Source organism: Notechis scutatus, chromosome 6, assembly GCF_049901735.1.
Source record: "Notechis scutatus isolate UNSWTSFEM ecotype Mainland chromosome 6, rNotScu1.2, whole genome shotgun sequence".
NCBI lineage: Eukaryota > Metazoa > Chordata > Lepidosauria > Squamata > Elapidae > Notechis > Notechis scutatus.
Window position 1 is genome coordinate 51,109,311 of NC_142014.1, and position 19,866 is coordinate 51,129,176.

The following is a 19,866-nucleotide window of genomic DNA, read 5'->3' on the forward strand; positions in this document are numbered from 1 at the left end:
CCCCATTCCCTACTAGCACTAATGATGTTACCTAGTTTGGTAATGAAACATCTGCAAGAAAACAACTAAGCTCAGAGTACACCACAATACTAGTTAAAGCTAAATTTTGCTTTTATTGGGCATGCTTTGGCAAGTTTATCCTAAGAGCTTTAATTTCCAAATGGAGATGAAAGGGGAAAGTGTAGAGTTTTAAAAATCATCTTTCTACTTAAAAGCAGCTTAAACAGAAAATTCAAATATTACTTAGATTTATGAAGTATCTGTAATATCCAGTTTCATATATGCCTCATCAAAAGCAGATACCAATATATCCAATAAAATCTGCTTCCAATTTTTTAGAGATATAGTAATATTGAAATGTTCGTAATATATTGAGACTTCAGCACAGGGCATATTCACTTGATGAAATATGTTGCACTGTTGGTACGTCATTTCTAATATATTAGGTCAGATGTAAATAAAAAATAATTCATCAATATGTTTTATTTCATCTAAGAGAAAAATTATTCTAAATCAATCTTAACATATTAATATAGATATGATGAATCAACTTTACGTATTATATCATAAATCCTTTATCAGCCAGCCATACTTTAAGAATCATCAAGAAAAAGAAAAAAAGGTTCTCAAAGGTTTTTAAGAAAATGAGGTAGTTAAGTCTCACTTTCTGAGCTCTTTCTAAGAGAAACTAATTTAGAAAATTGAAGATGCTGATATTTATTGCTTTCTTCTTTTGTATACAGGTAAACAACTAGAGGGTATCTGGTAAGTAACTAGTCTCAAAATTAATTGGAATGTTTGTACTATGGGAGATCCTTACTGTTATGCGCTACATAATTTAGATAGTGTGGTCAAGAGATTAAAAATTCGCCGACAGAACCGATAGTAAAAAAAAATTGAAACCCACCACTGGTGGGGGCACAGACAGTTCTTGGGACACCAAGGATGGCTCATGTTACACCACTGCTCCATGAGCTGCACTGGCTGCCAGTTTGCTTCTGGGTGCAATACTTGGTGTTACCACGTTTAAAGCCCTGCATAGCATGGGTCCATGTTACTTGAACTATCTCACCTCCCTAGGTCTGGCCCACCCCATCTGCTGTGGGCCTCAGCAACCAAGGAATTCCAACTGGCGGGGTCCAGGAGAAGGGCCTTCTGTGCCATGGCTCCTGCCCTTTCGGACATCTTACCCCTAAGGTGAGATTGGCTGCCATCCCGCTGACCTTCCATAAGAGCCTAAGACCAGGCTCTGCCAGATGGCTTGGGGCCCCAATAGGGGAGCATCACACAGGGGGCGTTTGATGAATTAAGCGGTAATCCCACTTCCTCCTTTTGTTGCATCCTGTTCCCCCCCACAACTTTTAACTACAATTTTAACTATAAATATATTTATTGTCATTTCCATGTCTATTATTTTAGAACAGGGGTGTCAAACTGGTGGCATCACATTTCATCACGTGACGTATTGCGACTTTTTCCCCTTCACTAAACCGGGGGTGGGGGTGGCCAGCATGTGACAATCCGGCCCGTGAGCCGTGAGTTTGATACCCCTGCCTTAGAAATATTTATATTTTATTATTTTAATTGATTTTAATGTTGTAAGCTGTCCAGAATCAATTTGAAATGAAATGGGTGGCAAATAAAATAAATAAATGCGCACACACCCCAAACACATAAATAAGGCAAGCATCTCTCTCTATATATATTATATCAAAGCAAAATACCACTCATGCATCATCACAAAAACTCCAGAACTGTAAAGCCTACAAACTTGAAATTTGGCACATATGTTCCTCTTGGCTTCTAGGTGCTCATTAAGAAAGGATTTTTCGAAATGACCATCAGAGCATTGGTATTTCGTATATTATTTACACGCTCTGATGCTAAGGAGTTCTGCTCCCCCTCCACACCTGAAAAGAAATCTATTCCAAATGCAAAACACAAGCAGAAGAGTTTCAGTTTCAGTTTCAGAGCAGCAACCAACTTTAGTACAGAACAGTTGAGCTAAGCCACGCCCAGGCTCCTTGCTGTGTCTTCTTCACACAGCAAATACTGTTTCACTTTCCAAACAGCCTCAACTCTTTTACACACTGACAGGACACTAGCCAAATGAATACCGATGGATGCTGGTAGGCAGAGGCAAATTTCCCCCCCCTTATTTTCCTCCCCAAAAACTAAGCCCGACCACATAGTTTCATAGTGAAGCACAGGTATCGAGCTAGTTTGTCATAAAATGCTGATTGACTGCTGGAGGCAAGAGGTAAATGCTGAGGGAAGGTAAATGTTTTGGGAATGTCTGAAATTCTGAATATTCTACAGTATTGTACAAGACAAAGTATTATGTCTAAAGACAGATAAAGGCAGTAAATAATCTGTTTGCATTTGTATTACCCTTGATAAACTGTTAGGTAACATACTGGCTGGAGATTTACTCTTTCTTTTAACCTGCTGTTTATTTATTCTCAGGCACACCTCCATAGTCGCCCACAGGGATGAATTCTTCTATGGTAGTGGGGGGATTTCAAGTTGCCCACCTGTAAGTTTACAGACATCTGAGAAGTTATTGTGTTTTTTTACTTTTACTCAGCTGATTTCAATTAATTTTGTATTTTTTGAAATTAGCATTACCATTCTTATATAGGGAAATTATATACTTCAGTATCACCTGTAAAATCACAAGAACTTAGAAATGAAATAACTAAACAAAGTTTTTCACTAAAATGAATATGAGTAGATAACAAATGAAATTTTAAACAAAGAACAGGAGATTATTGTTATTATCCTGGCTTTCTACAAAGAAGACATTTAAAAAAATTAATACAATAATATATTGTAAAAAAATATTAGGGTTTACCCAAATGTCTTGCTGACTGATATAAAAGACAAAAAACTAATTTTGCAGTAATGGCAATGAGATAAGGGCCTCCATCAGAACTGAGGACAGCAAATTAGTTTGTGGAACAAAACAAGTTGTTCTGCACCCTAAACTCTGAGCAGAATGGATAGGTGTACATGAAAAACACCAGAGACTGCCAACCCTTCACCCACCCACTCACCAAAAAAGTTTCTATTGCCTGGATGAATGTCTCACATTACCTTGCTTTGTGTTTTGGACAATAACTATTGCTTTGAATATTAAGTACTGTAATCTTTTCAGCTCTGCAAAACTTGATTTAAATCAAAGATACTTCTTTCTGAATCTCATTTCCTAATGCAATTATGATTCAGCTGATTTAATTAGCAATATACAGTGGGTTTTTATTTAACAGAGTAACCTTAACTGACAAACTGAAGTCCTGGTCCTTCCTCTAAAGCCACTATATTTCTCTTTTCTAAAGCAAGATGTGGGGGACCACATCTCTATCAAAAGCAAATAAGTTTTCCTGCTCTTCCAAATCTCCAGATTAAGAAGTTATATGAGGTCCTATGAAATATTACTGTCAATTTTACTAGTGATAGCAGATGTAAATTCTGGAAGTTTGCAGATGATGTGAGCATATTGTGAAACTTTGCAGAAAGTTTTCAGCTTAAATTATTCTATAAAAGATACTGATAAATTTTTGTGATGACTTAGTAACCTAATGAATGCAAATTTTGTAGGGTGGAACACTCCTTGGGCCTCCAGATTCAGTTGTAGATCTGGGATATACTGAAGTTTCAGAAGACCTCTTCTTAGAATATTTGTCCTCATTGGGGGAATCTATATTCCGGTGAGACTGCTACTTAGTTTCCATTCTAATATGCTCTGAAGGGAATAACTCATTATAATTATTTTTAATATTTATGCACATTTTATGTAAAATTCTGAAAGTATATGCACACTTAGGCTGAAACCATGTAAGGTATTAGAATATAAGGATAAACTAGGAAGAGTCAGTATACTATGCTGATTACATTTGCTGTTAATTGTTATAATGATGTCACTTCTGGATTGATTTATGGTATAAAACAAAATATTGTTAATGTTCTTGTTTCCCTTCATGTAAACCTTTAAATATAAATACAGAAGACTGGTTAGTCAGTCATTGTTTACCCCATATCAAAACACTGAAGTATTTAATCATCTGTTTTGGTGAGAAATAGAATGTCTTAGATTGTTTTCCTTCATATATTTCAATCTCATGCTTTATTGAGCAGTAAAGTGTACAAAGAATTACTGATATGTGACTATTAATACAATAAAAATACTATCAGCAAAAAAATATAGGTAACGGAGAAGAGAAATTGAGATTGACCAACTACAGATGGTGCTTGTTTAGTGACTGTCTTCTTTAGCAACTATTTGCAGTTACAATGATGATTAAAAAGTAACTTTACAATCAATCTTCATATTTATGACCTTCACAAATCTGCAGACCAAAGTAAAGTTTAAGTAAAATCATAAGCATGGTTTCACTTAGTGACTGCTTCACTTAATGACTGGGTTGTGGGTCACAATTTTATTTGCTAAATGAGAACTACTGTGTCAGTTGGGATTAAGTTAGAACATGAATGTCCACATTTTCATAACAATTGCTTTTCAAAATAATATAATTTCTTTATAAATAAAATCTGCAAATAAAATCTTGTATTATCTCTCAATATTTCACCCAGAGTGTTATACAGTATTGCAGTGTATATTGTAGAACAGTTGCAATCTAATCAATTTAGAATTGATATGCTGCATTCACAGTGATGTATGGTTTCTGCCTTCCAACATACAAGAAAAGCACTTTATCAGGCATGTATGGAAGCTGCAGTACTAATTGTCATATTTAAGTGGGACACCAACAAGGTGATTAATCCATTTGTTGCCCTTAGTTTCTTTATTTTAAATGCCAATAAAATATGTATTTTCTTCAATATAGTTTGAAAAAAATCTCTAGAAGATAAGGCTGACTAATAAATTGTAGGCAGAAAAGAGTTAATAATTCCATTCTAGCTTTTGTATTTCTGCCTGAACACTGGCTTTTTGAAACATTACTGACTGTACTCTGTACCCATAGACATAGTAAGTACAATATAGCTATTCTTCCTATGCATTCTTTCTTGATGTTTTCAATTGCATGTGAAAGGAAATGGCATCAAACTTGCTGGTTATTGCATTCCTATCACCACTTTGCAATATTTGCAAATGCAATTTGCAACATTGGGAGGGAAATGTATCGAGCAGGAGGACTGCTGCAGTTATATAGACTCACTATATGATTTAAAACCTGCAGACGGAGCCTATACAGATAATCTTTGATTTATGACCACAGTAGAGCCCAACATTTCTGTTGCTAGCAAAATAGCTAAGTTAATTTTGCCCCATTTTACAACCTATCTTGCCACAGTTGTTAAGTGAATCACTGCAGTTGTGAAGTTAGTAACGATTGCTAAATGAATCTGGTTTCCCCATTGCCTTTGCTTGTCAGAAGGTTGCAAAAGGTGATCACATGACCCTGGGAGGCTGCAACTGTCATAAATAGGAATCAGTTGCCCAGCATCCGAAGTTTGATCGTATGATCATGTGGGGTGCTGCAACGGTCGTAAGTGTGAAAAATGGTCATAAGTTGTTTTTTCAGGGATTTAATTTTGAATGGTCACTAAATGAACTGTTGTAAGTCAAGGACTAACTTCGTATAAGGGCAACAATTCCCTTCATATCATTTACAAAGTAGCAGGCCTAGGTGGCAGGGGTGTGCTGGAGAAAGAACAATCAAATACAGTGTCCCCACTGTATCAACAGATCAGTTAAAATCCAGTTAGCTTTTGATCTGGATGCTGTAATTATAAATTGTCTTTATATGCTTGAACCCTTGAGACTTTTTCTGCATTACATCTTACTCATGTTCCTTCTTGTTGATTTTTTTTGGTGGATCACAGAGGAGACTCCTATAATCTTTTTGATCATAACTGTAATACATTCAGCAATGAAGTAGCACAATTCTTGACAGGGAGAAAGATCCCTTCCTACATTACAGATCTTCCATCTGAAGTCCTTGCAACGTAAGTGTAATCTTTTTTTATATAGTATACCATGTTTACACTGCCACATTGCATGCTAACTTTAATAACCATGCCTTCTCAGAATTTTTAAGGGCAAGACAGCTTGAGACAGTGTTCTGCCTCCTAAGCTCACCTACAAGCAAATGACACAAGTCCAACTGTATTAAATATATTAAAAAATAAAAATAAAAAGTATTCTTAAACTGGTCACTCTGTTGTTGAAGAAAACAGAGAAGTCCCAACTACAGAATATGTTCCCAATTCATATCAGGAACTATATTAACTTCCTTCTGAATTTTTCCCCAAAATTTGCCACTACTGGTGGTAATTTACTATACCCAAAGGACCCAGATTGTTGGGGGCAAAATGCTGATTCTGTAAACCGCTTAGAGAGGGCTGTAAAACACTGTAAAGCAGAATATACGTCTAAATGCTATTGCTATTGCTATACAATAACTTTTATGGACAAAAAAGAGCTAAAATATATGATTTGGAGGAAAAAACCTCAGATTAAATGAGCTCTAGCATGCAGTCCAAAATATATGGCAAGGAAACATTTTAATGTCATTATACACATAACGCTATATTATGACAGAAATCAAAGCACATTAACTCCATGCTTTGGCAAGTAGATAGGGGTCGTGCTTTGGGCTATAGATAGCTGCTATTAAAGCAGCATACAATGTGCGTGAATCACCATCCATCAAGATGGAGAGGGAACCTTGCATTGTCTGGGGCTCCCTACTATTCCTAGTAGTATAGTACTAGTTGCAGCTACAATCTTGAGTACCAAGATTGTAGAGAGGATAGTAATTTCCAGGAGTAAAATTAATTTATTTGAAGTATAGTTTCATTTTTCAGTGATGCACCATCAAAAACAGGAATTTGTAAAAAGAAAGTGATCCAAATAGTCAGGGGTGAGGTTCAGCCAGTTCGGGCCAACCGGATGTTAAATTTACATCTGGTTTTCCCAAACCGGTAGTTGAACCGACCGATCCCACCCCTCCCAGAAGTCTCCACGCAGCCTGTTTTAGGTGCAAGTAAGTGAAGGGTCCACACAGAGTCTCTGGGAGGGCGAAAAAAGGACCTCCTGGAAGTTCAGAATCAGGCCTGTTTCCGGCTTCCGGAGGTTTTCGCCCTCCCAGAGGCCCGAGGGAAGCCTCCAAACTCTGGGGAAGGTGAAAAACGGCCTTCCCAAAAGTTCTGGTAGGCCACGCCCACCATGACCATGCCTACCCAGCAACTGGGCAGAGATCCAGTTGTTGGGATTTTTTAATCCCACCCCTGCAGATAGTCCTCATTTAACAACCATTTGAAGTTATGGCAACACTGAATGAATGCTACACCCAGTCCCCCAAGGTACAGTTGTTGCAGTGCCATTGCAGTCACATTTGGCAGCCCACTCACACTTACAACCACAGGGAGATTCCCAAGCTCTTCCTTTTGGCTACCTTGCCTGGCAGCACTCTTTGGTGATGGCAGTACTCACTGAAGTAGTGACCCAGGGAGTTCCAATAGCGGATCAGAGTCATCCCTGGGCCTCAAGAACATTGCTAGCACCACCAGTGCTGCTACAGTGCCACTACTCCTCACTTAACAACTGGTGGGATTCAGTTCATGATGGCACTAAGGTCTGCCAGAATTTCCATTGCTAAACAACAATGTGGTCATGTCATGTCATGCTTTACAACCATATTGCTTAGTAACACAAATTCTGGTCCCAATTATTGTTAACCATGGACCACCTGCACACACACACACACACACAAAAGAACTCAGTGAACTGCTCACCCCTTCTCTAATACATTAAATATATTCTTAGAGCACACCTCTTCAATGTGCTTAGCAGTTCACTGACAAAGTATGGAGTTAATTGCAGAGCAATTCAGTATCTAATGCTATGGAGCTATGAAGCAAAGAAACATAAAGCCCTCAGAAAAAAATAAGACAAAAATGAGAATAAATTCCATGTCTAAAAGTTCTGTGCTATTATAGACAAAGTTTTGGGGGAGGCTTCCTTTTTCTTCATCCTGATTAGATATTATCATAGGTTAACTTCTCCATATGTCTCTTAAGGATTTTATTGACTGTGAATAGCCAGTTTCTCCCCAAGGTTCTTAGGTGTCTTGCTTTTAAATTTAATATTTTTAGTTACAAAGTGTTTTGAAAGCTTAAACATACCCTCTCCCATGCTTCTTACTGTCACAGACCGTTTGGACAAGCATTACGACCACTTCTTGACTCCATCCAGATCCAGCCACCTGGAGGAAATACTTTTAGCAGACATAATGGACAGAGCTAGCAAAGACAGTGAAAAATATCTCAATTCACAAGGGCATTTCCTTTTAAAACTCCACTGTATTAGATACCTGTCTTATAAAGTTATGCCATGGTTCAAAAGTGGCATTTCGGACTTGATAGGGAAAATATTTATTGCATGTCATGTGGTGATATCAGAAGAAATATAGTCATAAAATCAAATAATGTATTTACTTATTAAAACTGTTTTTGTCAGTTCACTTTTTTACTATTCCCTACTGAGAAAGTGGAAATTAGGAGATCCACCTGCATAGTCTACTATAACAGGGATATCTTAGCCATCTCTTCCCAAATGTACTAATTTCATTACCATTGTTGCAGTATTTTGTAACCTCAAAGTTGTAAATTTAACAAGATTACAAAATAAGCTTGAATATGCTTTTAATTTTTATAGGAGAAAAAAAACTAAAAACATTCACTGTGAAATTATTTCAAAAATGCTTCTTAAACAGAAAATATAAGCCAATCTGCAATAGAAATATATACAGTAATAGATTTTTAAGTGTGGATTGTTGATGCCAAAAATATCTCTGTTGCTTATTTTGAAAATCTGACCTTTTCAATGCCAGAAAGAATAGCCTTAACCCTTGTGCTATATTAATCTTTTGTATGTTAAAAAAATGTACAATGGGTAGAAATGAAGGTCTTACTGTAAGCAGTAACACCATATTTTAAATAAGGCTAAATGAATTTGACTAATACAATAAATAACGTATTATTTTCACAACACTTATGCAATGTAAAACTTTCAAATAAGAGTGTAGATTAATAATTTTCAATTCTGGAAATTCCAAAATCAATTTTAAGACCTATTATTTAAGTCTGAGATTTAAATATATAAATATGGTTAGATTGTTTATATCCATCCCTATAAATGCCCTCTTATCCATATGCTAACATCCAGTTTACATCAGAAGCATCTTGTGGCTGGTTCTTTTTTCTTAAACAACAAAAATTATCTATTTAATCAGGCTTTGGGCCCATTTCATTTTTTTCCTGTAAATACTTGTAACAGAACACTAGATTCGGTTTGAGGAGCAAACAGGTATAATATTTCTTTCTTCTCTGCTGAACATGATTAAGAAAGCATTATTTGGCAATGACAACTACTCTCTGAGAAAACACATACATTTCCCTCCATGTCAGACTATTTCATGATATCAATTTTTATTCATTAAATTGGATTTTTTTCAGAAACTACAAGATTTTGCTTTGAGAGGCTATTAATTTGTCTCTACTTTCTCCTAATATTTGGAAGAACATTAGAAAAATCTGCTAATACTTGGAGATAATATTCACTTGTACAATGTATCGACTATAAAATACAAACCTCAAAAGGAACTAGATTGCAGTCCAAATGTTTTTGTCCCCTTTTTAAAATATGAACTTCTGAAAGATTATGTGATGGACCACAAACCCCACTATCTATAAACATTACAGGACTGCTTGCTGGAATTTGTTGCCCAAAGACACAGTATTGGTGATGCCAGATGAGAAAGGCTGTTTTAAGTCTGAGGCTCAGAAAAATTCTTGGTAGGCAACACAAGTTTTCCTTCCTTAGGAAAAATAGAAAATTCTGAATGAATGGAGCAGTAAACAAAATGAGAAAGAATGCTTCATTAACTGCATGCTTTTGAAATGCCCAAGAACTTTTGTGCTGAATTTTCAGATTGCAATCTGATAAAGTATTTTTCTATTACAAAAGTATTTTATACCTATATTGGTTAGTGCAACACAGAAAGAATTGGAATGACAGTGAATATACAGTAGTTCTGAATGTTCTTTTTATATGACATACTGTACCTGCTTTTAGAGCCATATCTCTTCTCTATCACAATCATTGTGGATGTGTGATAGAGAACTGCTGATATAAAATATAACCTTTTAAAAATATTGGAAGCATTGGTTGATTAGAATATCTTGATTTCTTAAAAGCTACATCAAAAACACACATACTTTCTTGTAAGCTCCAAAAAGTCATGCTTTCTAGTAAACCTGTTTTGAATTGTAATTTTAATAATGTAATTGATTGCTTTTTCCTGTATAACTTTTCATCATTCCCTCTGTCAAATTTAATGTACATTTCTCCATTTAACTAGTACCTATGAGCATATGGAGAAATGAAGAAATTCCTGTTACTTATTTATTCATATTTTTGGAACTTTCCTTCCTATAACTTCAGAAAATGCAAAGTAAACTCATGTTTATTCAGAAAGAGGTGCCATTTTTTTCCTACAGGATTTATTCCCAAGCAAATTTGCAATTCTAGGTAGTTGTCTTCACTAAGAGTAAAAGGAATATTCTACTTTTTGCATTATGTCCTCTCTATTGCTTCCAGTAAAGAAAAGATTCTTTTGCTTTCTGGAATACACTGTAGGCTCTATTTTCAGTGATGTGCAATAATATGTAGAACTTCACTGAATAGAGACCTAAAAGAGGCTGCATTTCAAACTGATGTCTCAATTCTAGGATCTGAATGATTTGTTTGTTATGTTCCACATTAGTTGACACTATTGACTAAGGTCAGTTCAGAGACAGCAGACCTGCTTTATACTTGTGGAAAAATATAGCTGCATTCATATCTTAACATTTTTCCCATCCTTATATTTATAAGTCTATATAAAGTATGAAATGTGCATGTATTTAAATTGATATACTTTTAATCTGTCAATGGGCATGGAAAGCTGAGCAACCTGTATATGACAGCAAAGATCTGGCTTAACAGGTCTGTCATTTCCAGGAATTCCATATTGTTCTTGTTTTGTAATTAAAATAAAGCCTTTGTCAGAACCTACTTGAGTTTGCTTGTTTTATTTTAGCATTTTTGCCTTCCTATTTATCTTGATATTCTAAAATATCATCCTATACTATCAAAAGCCTTTCTATAATCAATGAAGCACATGGTGACTTCTTTAGATAGTCCTTGGCTTTCTCAATTTTCCAGCATGCATCAGTAATAATGTCTCATTCCTCAGCCTTTTTCAAAACAAACTTGAACATCTGGCATTTCTTTTTCTATGTACAGCTTTAATTTGTATTAGACTACTAGTCCATCTTTAAAGTATCTTGTAGGGGTTGGGTGGGAAAATGGCCCTGATGCATTATGAGTGAGATGATTATGACCTAAATCAAGGTCAGGTGAATGGCTCTGGCTTTTCAGGCTTCTGAAAACGTACTTGGCAACTTCAGTACAAGTTTTTTAATTGCTCAAGATGTACCTCTTCACATAAGCAGTGTTTAGCTGCTAAATGATAAATATGGTTTGTATTATTTGTATTAGTATATGTATCAACAAAAATGTTCCAGAATACAGTAGTGACCCAAACTATTTGGAGAAATTTCAGAATATACATGCTACATTCAGTGGGGGGAAATATTTTCATTATTCTGTACAACAAATGGAAGCTTCTGTAACTTATCTAATGCTCAGAATTGAATCATGTATATCTATACTATTCCCATGGTCGAGAAATCCGTTTTCTTTAAGATCAGAATACTGAAGAAAATCAAAACTTGGTTGGAAGAAATTACAAAAGAGCAGATCGAATATAAACCAGAGTCCTTCCTACTAGGGATCTTTGACAAACAAATTTCCAAAAAAGCTAAATACATAACAATACATATCTTAACCGCGGCCAGATTAGCCTTTGCTCAATATTGGAAACAACATCAAATTCCACCAGATGAAATGATTATTGATAAAATTTCAAAATGTGCAGAAATGGACAAACTGACTTTGGCACTAAAAAAAAAAGATACTTCACTATATTATGATAGTTGGAATTGTTGGTACAATTGGATTGATCAAAGATAAATTATATACCATAAGGCATAAGAGGAAAGTATTAACCTATAACAATGAGATAGCGATATATGTATAGAATAGGTGTGTGTATATGACATAAATCAAAGGCTATGAAAAAAAAGATCTTGCAAACTGTAAAAATAAGAATGCGTTTAACTTTTCTTCCTTCTTTTTCTTTCTTTTGTCTTTCTTTTCAATCTTTTCTTTCTTTTCTTCCTTCTTTTTTTTTCTCGTTTATTTGTGTATGTATCGTTGGTTGTTTTTAATTGTAAAAACTAATAAACTGTTTTTTTTAAAAAAAAATTTTTTTAAAAAGATCAGAATATCAAAGATACTCCTGATTTTGAATAACTCCACTGGAAAGTATTTTATGGCCAGGAAACTAAATTCTAGTCCCACTTTAGCCATAAAAGCCGGATGGGTGATTTGGGGCCTGTCATGCTCAGCTCAACAGAGTTGTGGGGAAAATGAGAAAGTATTTGTATGTTTTTCATCTTAAATTATTTATAAAAATAATAAAAACAGGGGCGGAGCTGGCGTCTCAGCGGTACAGCATGCGATCTTGAAGCTCCAAGATCACCGCTGATATCTCCATTGCAGGATGGTCCCACAGGACGTAAACTGTCCCATAGAGACAGTGACTGAGGAGGGCACATCCTGTCGATCCCAGGGACATCGCAAAGTCCCTGGTTGATCCAGGAAAAGCCCTTTTGCCAGCAGCGGAGAGGCAGCCATTCAAGCTGCTGAAGCTGGGACAGCTCCGGTACGGAAGAGATTGAAGGAAAGTGTGTCAGTTTGGTGAGATGAACTTTTACCTATTATTGCTTGAAGAGAACACCCTGAAAGATTTAAAGTGAAATTAAAAGTGAAAAGTGTTTAAGCGGTGAAATTAAGCTAGTTAAAGTGAAAGTTTTTTCCTTTTCCCTTTTTATTGGAACTTTGAATTTGGTAAAGTTACTGAATTTTAAACTGGACTGGTTTCTTTTAAATTTTCCATCTTTGTTTTTATTTTTTATTTTTTAACAATTTTTTGTAAGTCTGTTTTGATTAAGACTCTTCTTTTGGATTTAAGTTTTATTTTATTTTTTTCAAAAAAAAATGAAGGATTCTATTTTCTCTTTTTGTTTCTGGTATTTCTGGTATACATGAGGGGGGAGTGAAAGTGAAGGGGGAAAAAAGTAGCGCTGCCATCTAGAGGCTTGGACGTATTGTTTCTTTCTTTCCTCAGTTTGTTTATGTACTTGTGCTATACTCAAGGACTCTGAGCTTTGCACTGGAAAAGATAGTGGGATGAGCATGGCAGATTGTTTATACAGGTGCCCATCTGTGAAATTAAATACTTAGAGCTTTGAGCTGAAGTTGAAACAAAGAAGATTGAAGTGACCTTGAAAATACTGGAATCAGAAACATTGAGTTGATTTATTAAAGAGCCTTGGATACTCAGTGGCAGTGGCTGGCTTAACTTTAGGTTATTTTCCATCTCCTTTTTTACTCCCCCCACCATTGGATTTTTATATTTGGATTTTAACCTTCTATTCCAGAAACTAGAACGTAAATTTTTTAATTCTTTTTTTTTATCCTCTTCCTTTTCTCTCTTTTATTAAGAGAAATAATTAGATTAAGGTACATAAGTGCCCGAAGATTTTTCTTTTTCCCTTTTTCTTTTTTGGAGTGGCAATTGCCTGCCTGTACTCTTTTTTTTTCCTTTTTCCTTTTCTCTTTTTTCTTTCTCCCTCTCTACAGGTAAGCACTACAGGATGAGCAGAAAGACAACAGTACCAGCTTCCTCAATACCAATAGCCTCTTCACCATCTGGAGGACAACAGTCAATACAGACAATCTTACAACAGGAGAAAGAGAAGGAAGCAACATTACAGGTGATTATGCAAGGAATTCAGAAGATTGAAAAGAGAATGAAGAATATTGAGCAAAGAATTGAAAAGACAGGTGAGAAAGTAGAAAATATTCAACAGATGATGATGCAATATGAAGATAGATTTTTAAAAATTGAAGAAGAAGATACACAAAGGGACAAGAAAATTGGAGATATTGATGCTCGATTGAGCGATGTTGAGAAGGGCAGATGCGAACCATTGGGATGGGAAATTGACAGATCAGAATTCTACTTAAGATTTCAAAATGTAGAAGAAGGGAAAGGTGAAAATCTTGCTGAAATAATGACAGAAATACTGGCAGAACGTTAGAGATAACTAAAGAGAAGATGATGGATGGGATGGATGAAGTGTTCCGTGTCTATACAAGATACGCAATGAGAAACAGACTACAAAGAGAAGTTCATATTAGGTTCACTAAAAAGATTATTAAGACACACATACTGCAGGTGGCAAGAGAGAAAACTTTAAAGTACAAAGATAAAGAAATAGTGGTGCTGAAACAGGTACCAAGAAGAGTAAGAGAGATGAGAAGAGAATATTTATTTTTGACCAAAGAGTTACTTAAAAGAGGAGTAAATTACAGATGGCTGATGAAAGGCCTCTTGTTCACCTGGCAGGAACAAAGACACAGAATTGACACAGTTGAAAAAGCTAAGCTATTTTACTTAGAATATTTCAGAGGAAAGGAGGAAGAAGCTAGAAAGGAAGAGTCACTAACTGAATTCCAAGAGGAGTGTATAGCAGTAATTGAAAAAGAGAAAGAAGAAGGTGCAGTAGGTGGTGTACCCAGAGAGCAGCGAGAATTAAGACCTACTAGAGAAATAAAAACCCCTCACAAAGCTTAACATGGATGAAAGAAAATTGATTACGATTAACATAAATGGACTTAACTTGGCTACTAAAAGAAGGAAAGTATTTCATAAACTAGAGAAATTAAAATTTGATATAATTTGCCTACAAGAAGTACACATTAAAAAACAACATGAATATATACTGAAACAAAAAAACATTTAGGAAAATTATTTGTATCGCTGGCACAATCTAAAAAAAGAGGTGTGGTTTTATATATTAAAGACACAATTTTGGCAGAATTAATTTACACAGATGACAATGGAAGGATTTTGATGGTGGAAATAATGGACAATAATGTTAAAACACTTTTAATTGCAATTTATGCTCCGAATGATAATCAAGAAGAATTTTACAGGAAATTACATATGAAAATAATTGAACTGGACTATGCTAATATTTGTATGATGGGAGATCTTAATGGAATAGTTAATGATCGGTTGGACTACAAAACACAGAAATCAACAAAGAAAGCTAGAAAGATATTACCAAAATCTTTCTTTTGAATAACAGAAGAATTCAACTTAAAAGATGCATGGAGAGAGAGAAATGCGTAGAGTAAGCAATACACTTTTTACTCAAACAGACATGCTTCGTGGTCTAGAATAGACATGATATGGATGTCAGCAGAATTACTGGCTAACATATGAGAGATTGAAATAGAAACAAGCACTTGGGCAGACCATAATCCAGTGACAGTTACTTGGAAAGGATATAAGAGGAGATCCAGATGGACCTTAAATAATACTGATATTAAAAGAAAAAGACTTTAAATAGAAAATAGAGAAAGAACTTGCTTTCTTTTTTAAAGAAAATAGAAAAGAAGATACATCTCTACAGAACCTCTGGGACACGATGAAGGCCTACACAAGAGGCTTAACAATAGACTATACAAGGAAAAGAAATATAAAACAGAAAAAGACTTTCAAAATATTGGAGGATGATTATAAAAAATTGGAAAAAGATTTACAGAAGTCCCCGCAAAAAAAGACACTAAAAATAAAATTGATATAATTAAACATAATGGAGAAAGAGGAATTAGCACAAAAAATTAAAATGCTAAACAGAATTATTTTGAAGATGCAAATAAACCAGGTAGATGGCTAGCCTATAAACTGAGAAAGGAGAAAGAATCAAGAAGGATTAACCAACTAATAAATGAAGAAGGACATGCTTGCTATGGAAATGAGGAGAAGAAAAAAATTACACAAGATTACTATGGGAAATTGTATTTTCAAGAGAATATTCAAGAAGAAAAAGTTAAGCAATATTTGCAGAAAGCGAATTTACCACAGATACCTAAAGATACTGAAACAATGCTAGAAGGGGATATAACAATGATGGAACTAACAGAAGCCTTAACAAAACAGAATATTGGAAAAGCACCAGGTCCAGATGGCTTACCAACGGAATTTTACAAGACTTTCCAGGAAATATTGAATCTTCGCCTATTAGAAGTTAAGAATGAAGTTATGTTAAAGAAAAGAATACCCAAAACATGGACAGAAGCATATGTTACACTTATACCGAAGGAGGATACAGACCTGCAGCAAGTTAAAAATTACAGACCTATATCCCTATTAAATTCAGGCTATAAAATTTTTGCTTCAATTTTGGCAGAAAGACTAACAAGATATTTAAATAACTTTATCCATATTGATCAAAATGGATTCCTGCCAAAGAGACAAATCAAAGACAATGTGAGAATTATTTTGGATACTCTGGAATACTATGAGGCATATCCTGAGAAGCAAATGGATTTGATGTTTTTAGATGCACAAAAAGCCTTTGACAATGTGAGTTGGCAATTTATGTTATTGCAATTGGAACAAATGGGCTTTGGTAAAAAATTCATTCAAGCCATTGAAATGATATACTATGAACAAACTGCAAAGGTTATGGTAAATGGAGAACTAACAGAATCTATAGATATAAGAAAAGGGACAAGGCAAAGTTGTCCACTGTCGCCCCTGCTGTTCGTGTTAACATTGGAAGTGTTGAATAGGAATATTAGAGAAGACAAAGAAATAAAAGGAATGAAAATCAAAAAGGAAGAGTATAAATTGCAAGCCTTTGCAGATGACCTGGTATTTATATTAGAAGAGCCATTGGAAACAGCACCTAAACTAATAGAAAAAATAGAATAATATGGAAAAGTAGCAGGTTTGAAAATAAAGATAAAACAAAGATATTAACAAAGAATATGTTAGTAAGACGAAAGAAAGAGTTGGAAGAAGTTTTAGAAATACAGGTCACAAACAAGGTTAAGTATTTAGGGATATACATCACACCAAGATGTAGCACACTGAAGGAGGATAATTATCTTAAACTCAAACAGCAGATTGCGACAGATTTGACAAAATGGGGAAACTTACAATTATCATTGATTGGGAGAATATCTACAATTAAGATGAATGTATTGCCTAGAATTTTATATTTATTCCAGACAATTCCAATCTGACTAGGGAAAGAGTTTTTTGAAGACTTAAATAGAATTGTGCTGAAATATATTTGGCAGGGCAAAAATGCAAGAATAAAATTAAAATTGTTACAAGATGCAAGAATAAGAGGAGGGTTTGCCTTGCCTAACTGGGAGTTGTATTACCAGGCGACAAATTTGATGTGGGTAAAGGAATGGATAACATTAAGGAACAATAGACTATTGTCCTTAGAAGAGCATGACCTGCTGTTGGGATGACATGCCTTCCTTTGGTATAAGGGAACTAAAACACAGGGGTATTTTAGAAGACATTATATTCGAGAGGCATTGTTTTTGAATTGGGAGAAGATAAAAAGACAATATTATTTAAAAATTCCATTATGAATATCTACCATTGAAGCTTTTTCTTATCCAATAATATATAAAAAGGAAGAAACAGTTAGATATGGTGAGATATTGAATGAAAAGGGTGAACTTAAATCTATGCAAGCATTGGAAGAACAAGGTGTAAAAATGAACTGGTTTTCATATTTGCAAATACAATCTAGATTTGATATAGTTGTTAAAACAGAAGGTACTTATGATAAGCTGACTGATTTAGATAAAATTTTCATGGGTACTGATGAAAAGGTAATTTAAAAACTTTATGGACACTTAACACAGAGATCTTTTTATTGGGAATTATACTGGAAATATACAACAAAGAGTTGAAATATTTGATTGTAAATGTATTAACAGTGGCTAGGATTGTATTTGCTAAGAATTGGAAAAACGATAAAATACCTATGCAGGAGGAAGTTATTAAGAAAATTATGGATTGTGCTGAAATGAGTAAATTTACATTTGAAATTAGAGAACAAGAAGATAAACAATTTTATATGATATGGGATTTGTTTTATCAATGGTTGGATAAAAAGACATGGTAATGTAATAGACTAGATATCTCTGTAATAGAAATTTAACAGATTGATATAAAATATAATATAGACATATATAACCAATGGTTGAAAGTATAACATAAATTTTAAGATAAAATTTGGAATATCTCATATAAAATGAAGGAATAGTTTAGTCATGGATGATTAATAACTGATAAATATATAAGCATATGTTAGTTTGACAATGTGAAAATTGATATAAACTGTGAGTAAATGATTATAAAAGTATAGCACAAAAGATTTGTAACCAACTGACACACTGTATGTATATAAAATGGAAGATGGTTTTATGTTTTTATGTTTTGTATGTGAATGTTTGTTTTTTAAAAAAATAAAAACTCTTTATAAAAAAATAAAAAAACAAAAGCAGGGTTTAAAATAAGATGCTCAGTCAAGTTAAGCTTTCTTTTACCAATATCTGAGATATCACCCTTGCCCATTTATCCACTCAACTGACTTAAAATCTGGGTAGCTGCAGCAGTTATATTTGTCAGGAAACTGGGAGCAATGAATTTGTCTACTTCCTAGTTGATTGCCCGTTTGGACATTGACCAAAATTTCAAGCAAGGTAACTTGCGATCTATTTTTATTTCTCGATTTCTGAAGTTGGATCATTCTAACAGAAACGCCTCAGAACAAACTTTTCACTCCTGAAGCCATTCATACCAGAGCCATTTGGTAGGCAAAGGCTCCACATGTGTGTAAACTTACAAGCATGCATACTCATGTGCAGTTGAATCCACACAGTCAGTCAATAGGTGAACAGTAGCAGCTATGCACTCACTTTACATGAGCTCTATGTATAAGGTAGCACATAGCAGCATTGATAAATCACAATGAACATAACCACTTCATCCTTAAAAGGATCACATTTCTCCTGCATATCACAACTCATCATTTGATTGTGATCTCAAATGAGGTTATCTCATTTAAGAGGGATAGAGTTTATTGTGGAAACCAGCCAAACCTGTAAGCTCAGGTAAAGAGATGCTTTGTAACCCACTAATATTTTTCCTCCTATTCAGTTGCAGTAGGATATAAATGCAATAAATGAATAAAATTATAATCCTGCCTTAAAGCAGACAGGGACTAATCAAGAACCTTAATGCATAGAAGTAAATTAAGTTCATCTCATCTCCCTGCTCAGTCTAGACCTGAGCAATAAATGCGAGGTTGTACTCAAAACATTGCAGTCAGTTGTCTCAGAACAATCAATACACCAGTTTTTTCCCATATTACATAAGGGTGATTTCCATATCAAAACTGGACCAGAAACTCCATAGAAATGTATCTAGAAAATAAAGATTTGTTTCAGGCATCATACTCTTGCATCTTCTCTGAAGTCCCATATCTACTATTCTTCCTTTTAATAATTTCATCTCATCTTCTGCTTTCACAGCTGGTGAATACATATTAATCTTACCTTTCAGTCTGTTCTTTCTTTTGCATCATGAAATGATAGCTGTAGCCCAAGACAGGATAGCTGGAAGTAAAGTTAGGAAATAATAAATCTTTATATAATCTTGCGTCTTCCCCATTAAAGTGATAAAACTGGTTTGTTGTTTGTTTCTCCTAGGTTACAGAGGAGCAAAGGGACCAGGGTGTGTCTTTAAGCTGCTGGTTGCCACACACATTCAGATTTATGGGGCC

At 34.7% G+C, this 19,866-nt stretch overlaps 1 protein-coding gene across 1 annotated transcript in view; it reads left to right on the forward strand.

Annotated features, from left to right (window-relative positions):
- DESI1 (desumoylating isopeptidase 1) overlaps nucleotides 1-11,083 on the forward strand; it is a 15,097-nt gene extending 4,014 nt beyond the window's left edge. Inside the window, exons 2-6 of the mRNA XM_087968253.1 lie at nucleotides 744-765; nucleotides 2,467-2,536; nucleotides 3,601-3,710; nucleotides 5,848-5,970; nucleotides 8,179-11,083. Coding sequence (XP_087824379.1) covers nucleotides 744-765; nucleotides 2,467-2,536; nucleotides 3,601-3,710; nucleotides 5,848-5,970; nucleotides 8,179-8,272 — 419 coding nt within the window. The 3' untranslated portion in view covers nucleotides 8,273-11,083. The remainder of the gene's footprint in view (nucleotides 1-743; nucleotides 766-2,466; nucleotides 2,537-3,600; nucleotides 3,711-5,847; nucleotides 5,971-8,178) is intronic.
- Nucleotides 11,084-19,866: the final 8,783 nt, after the last annotated feature.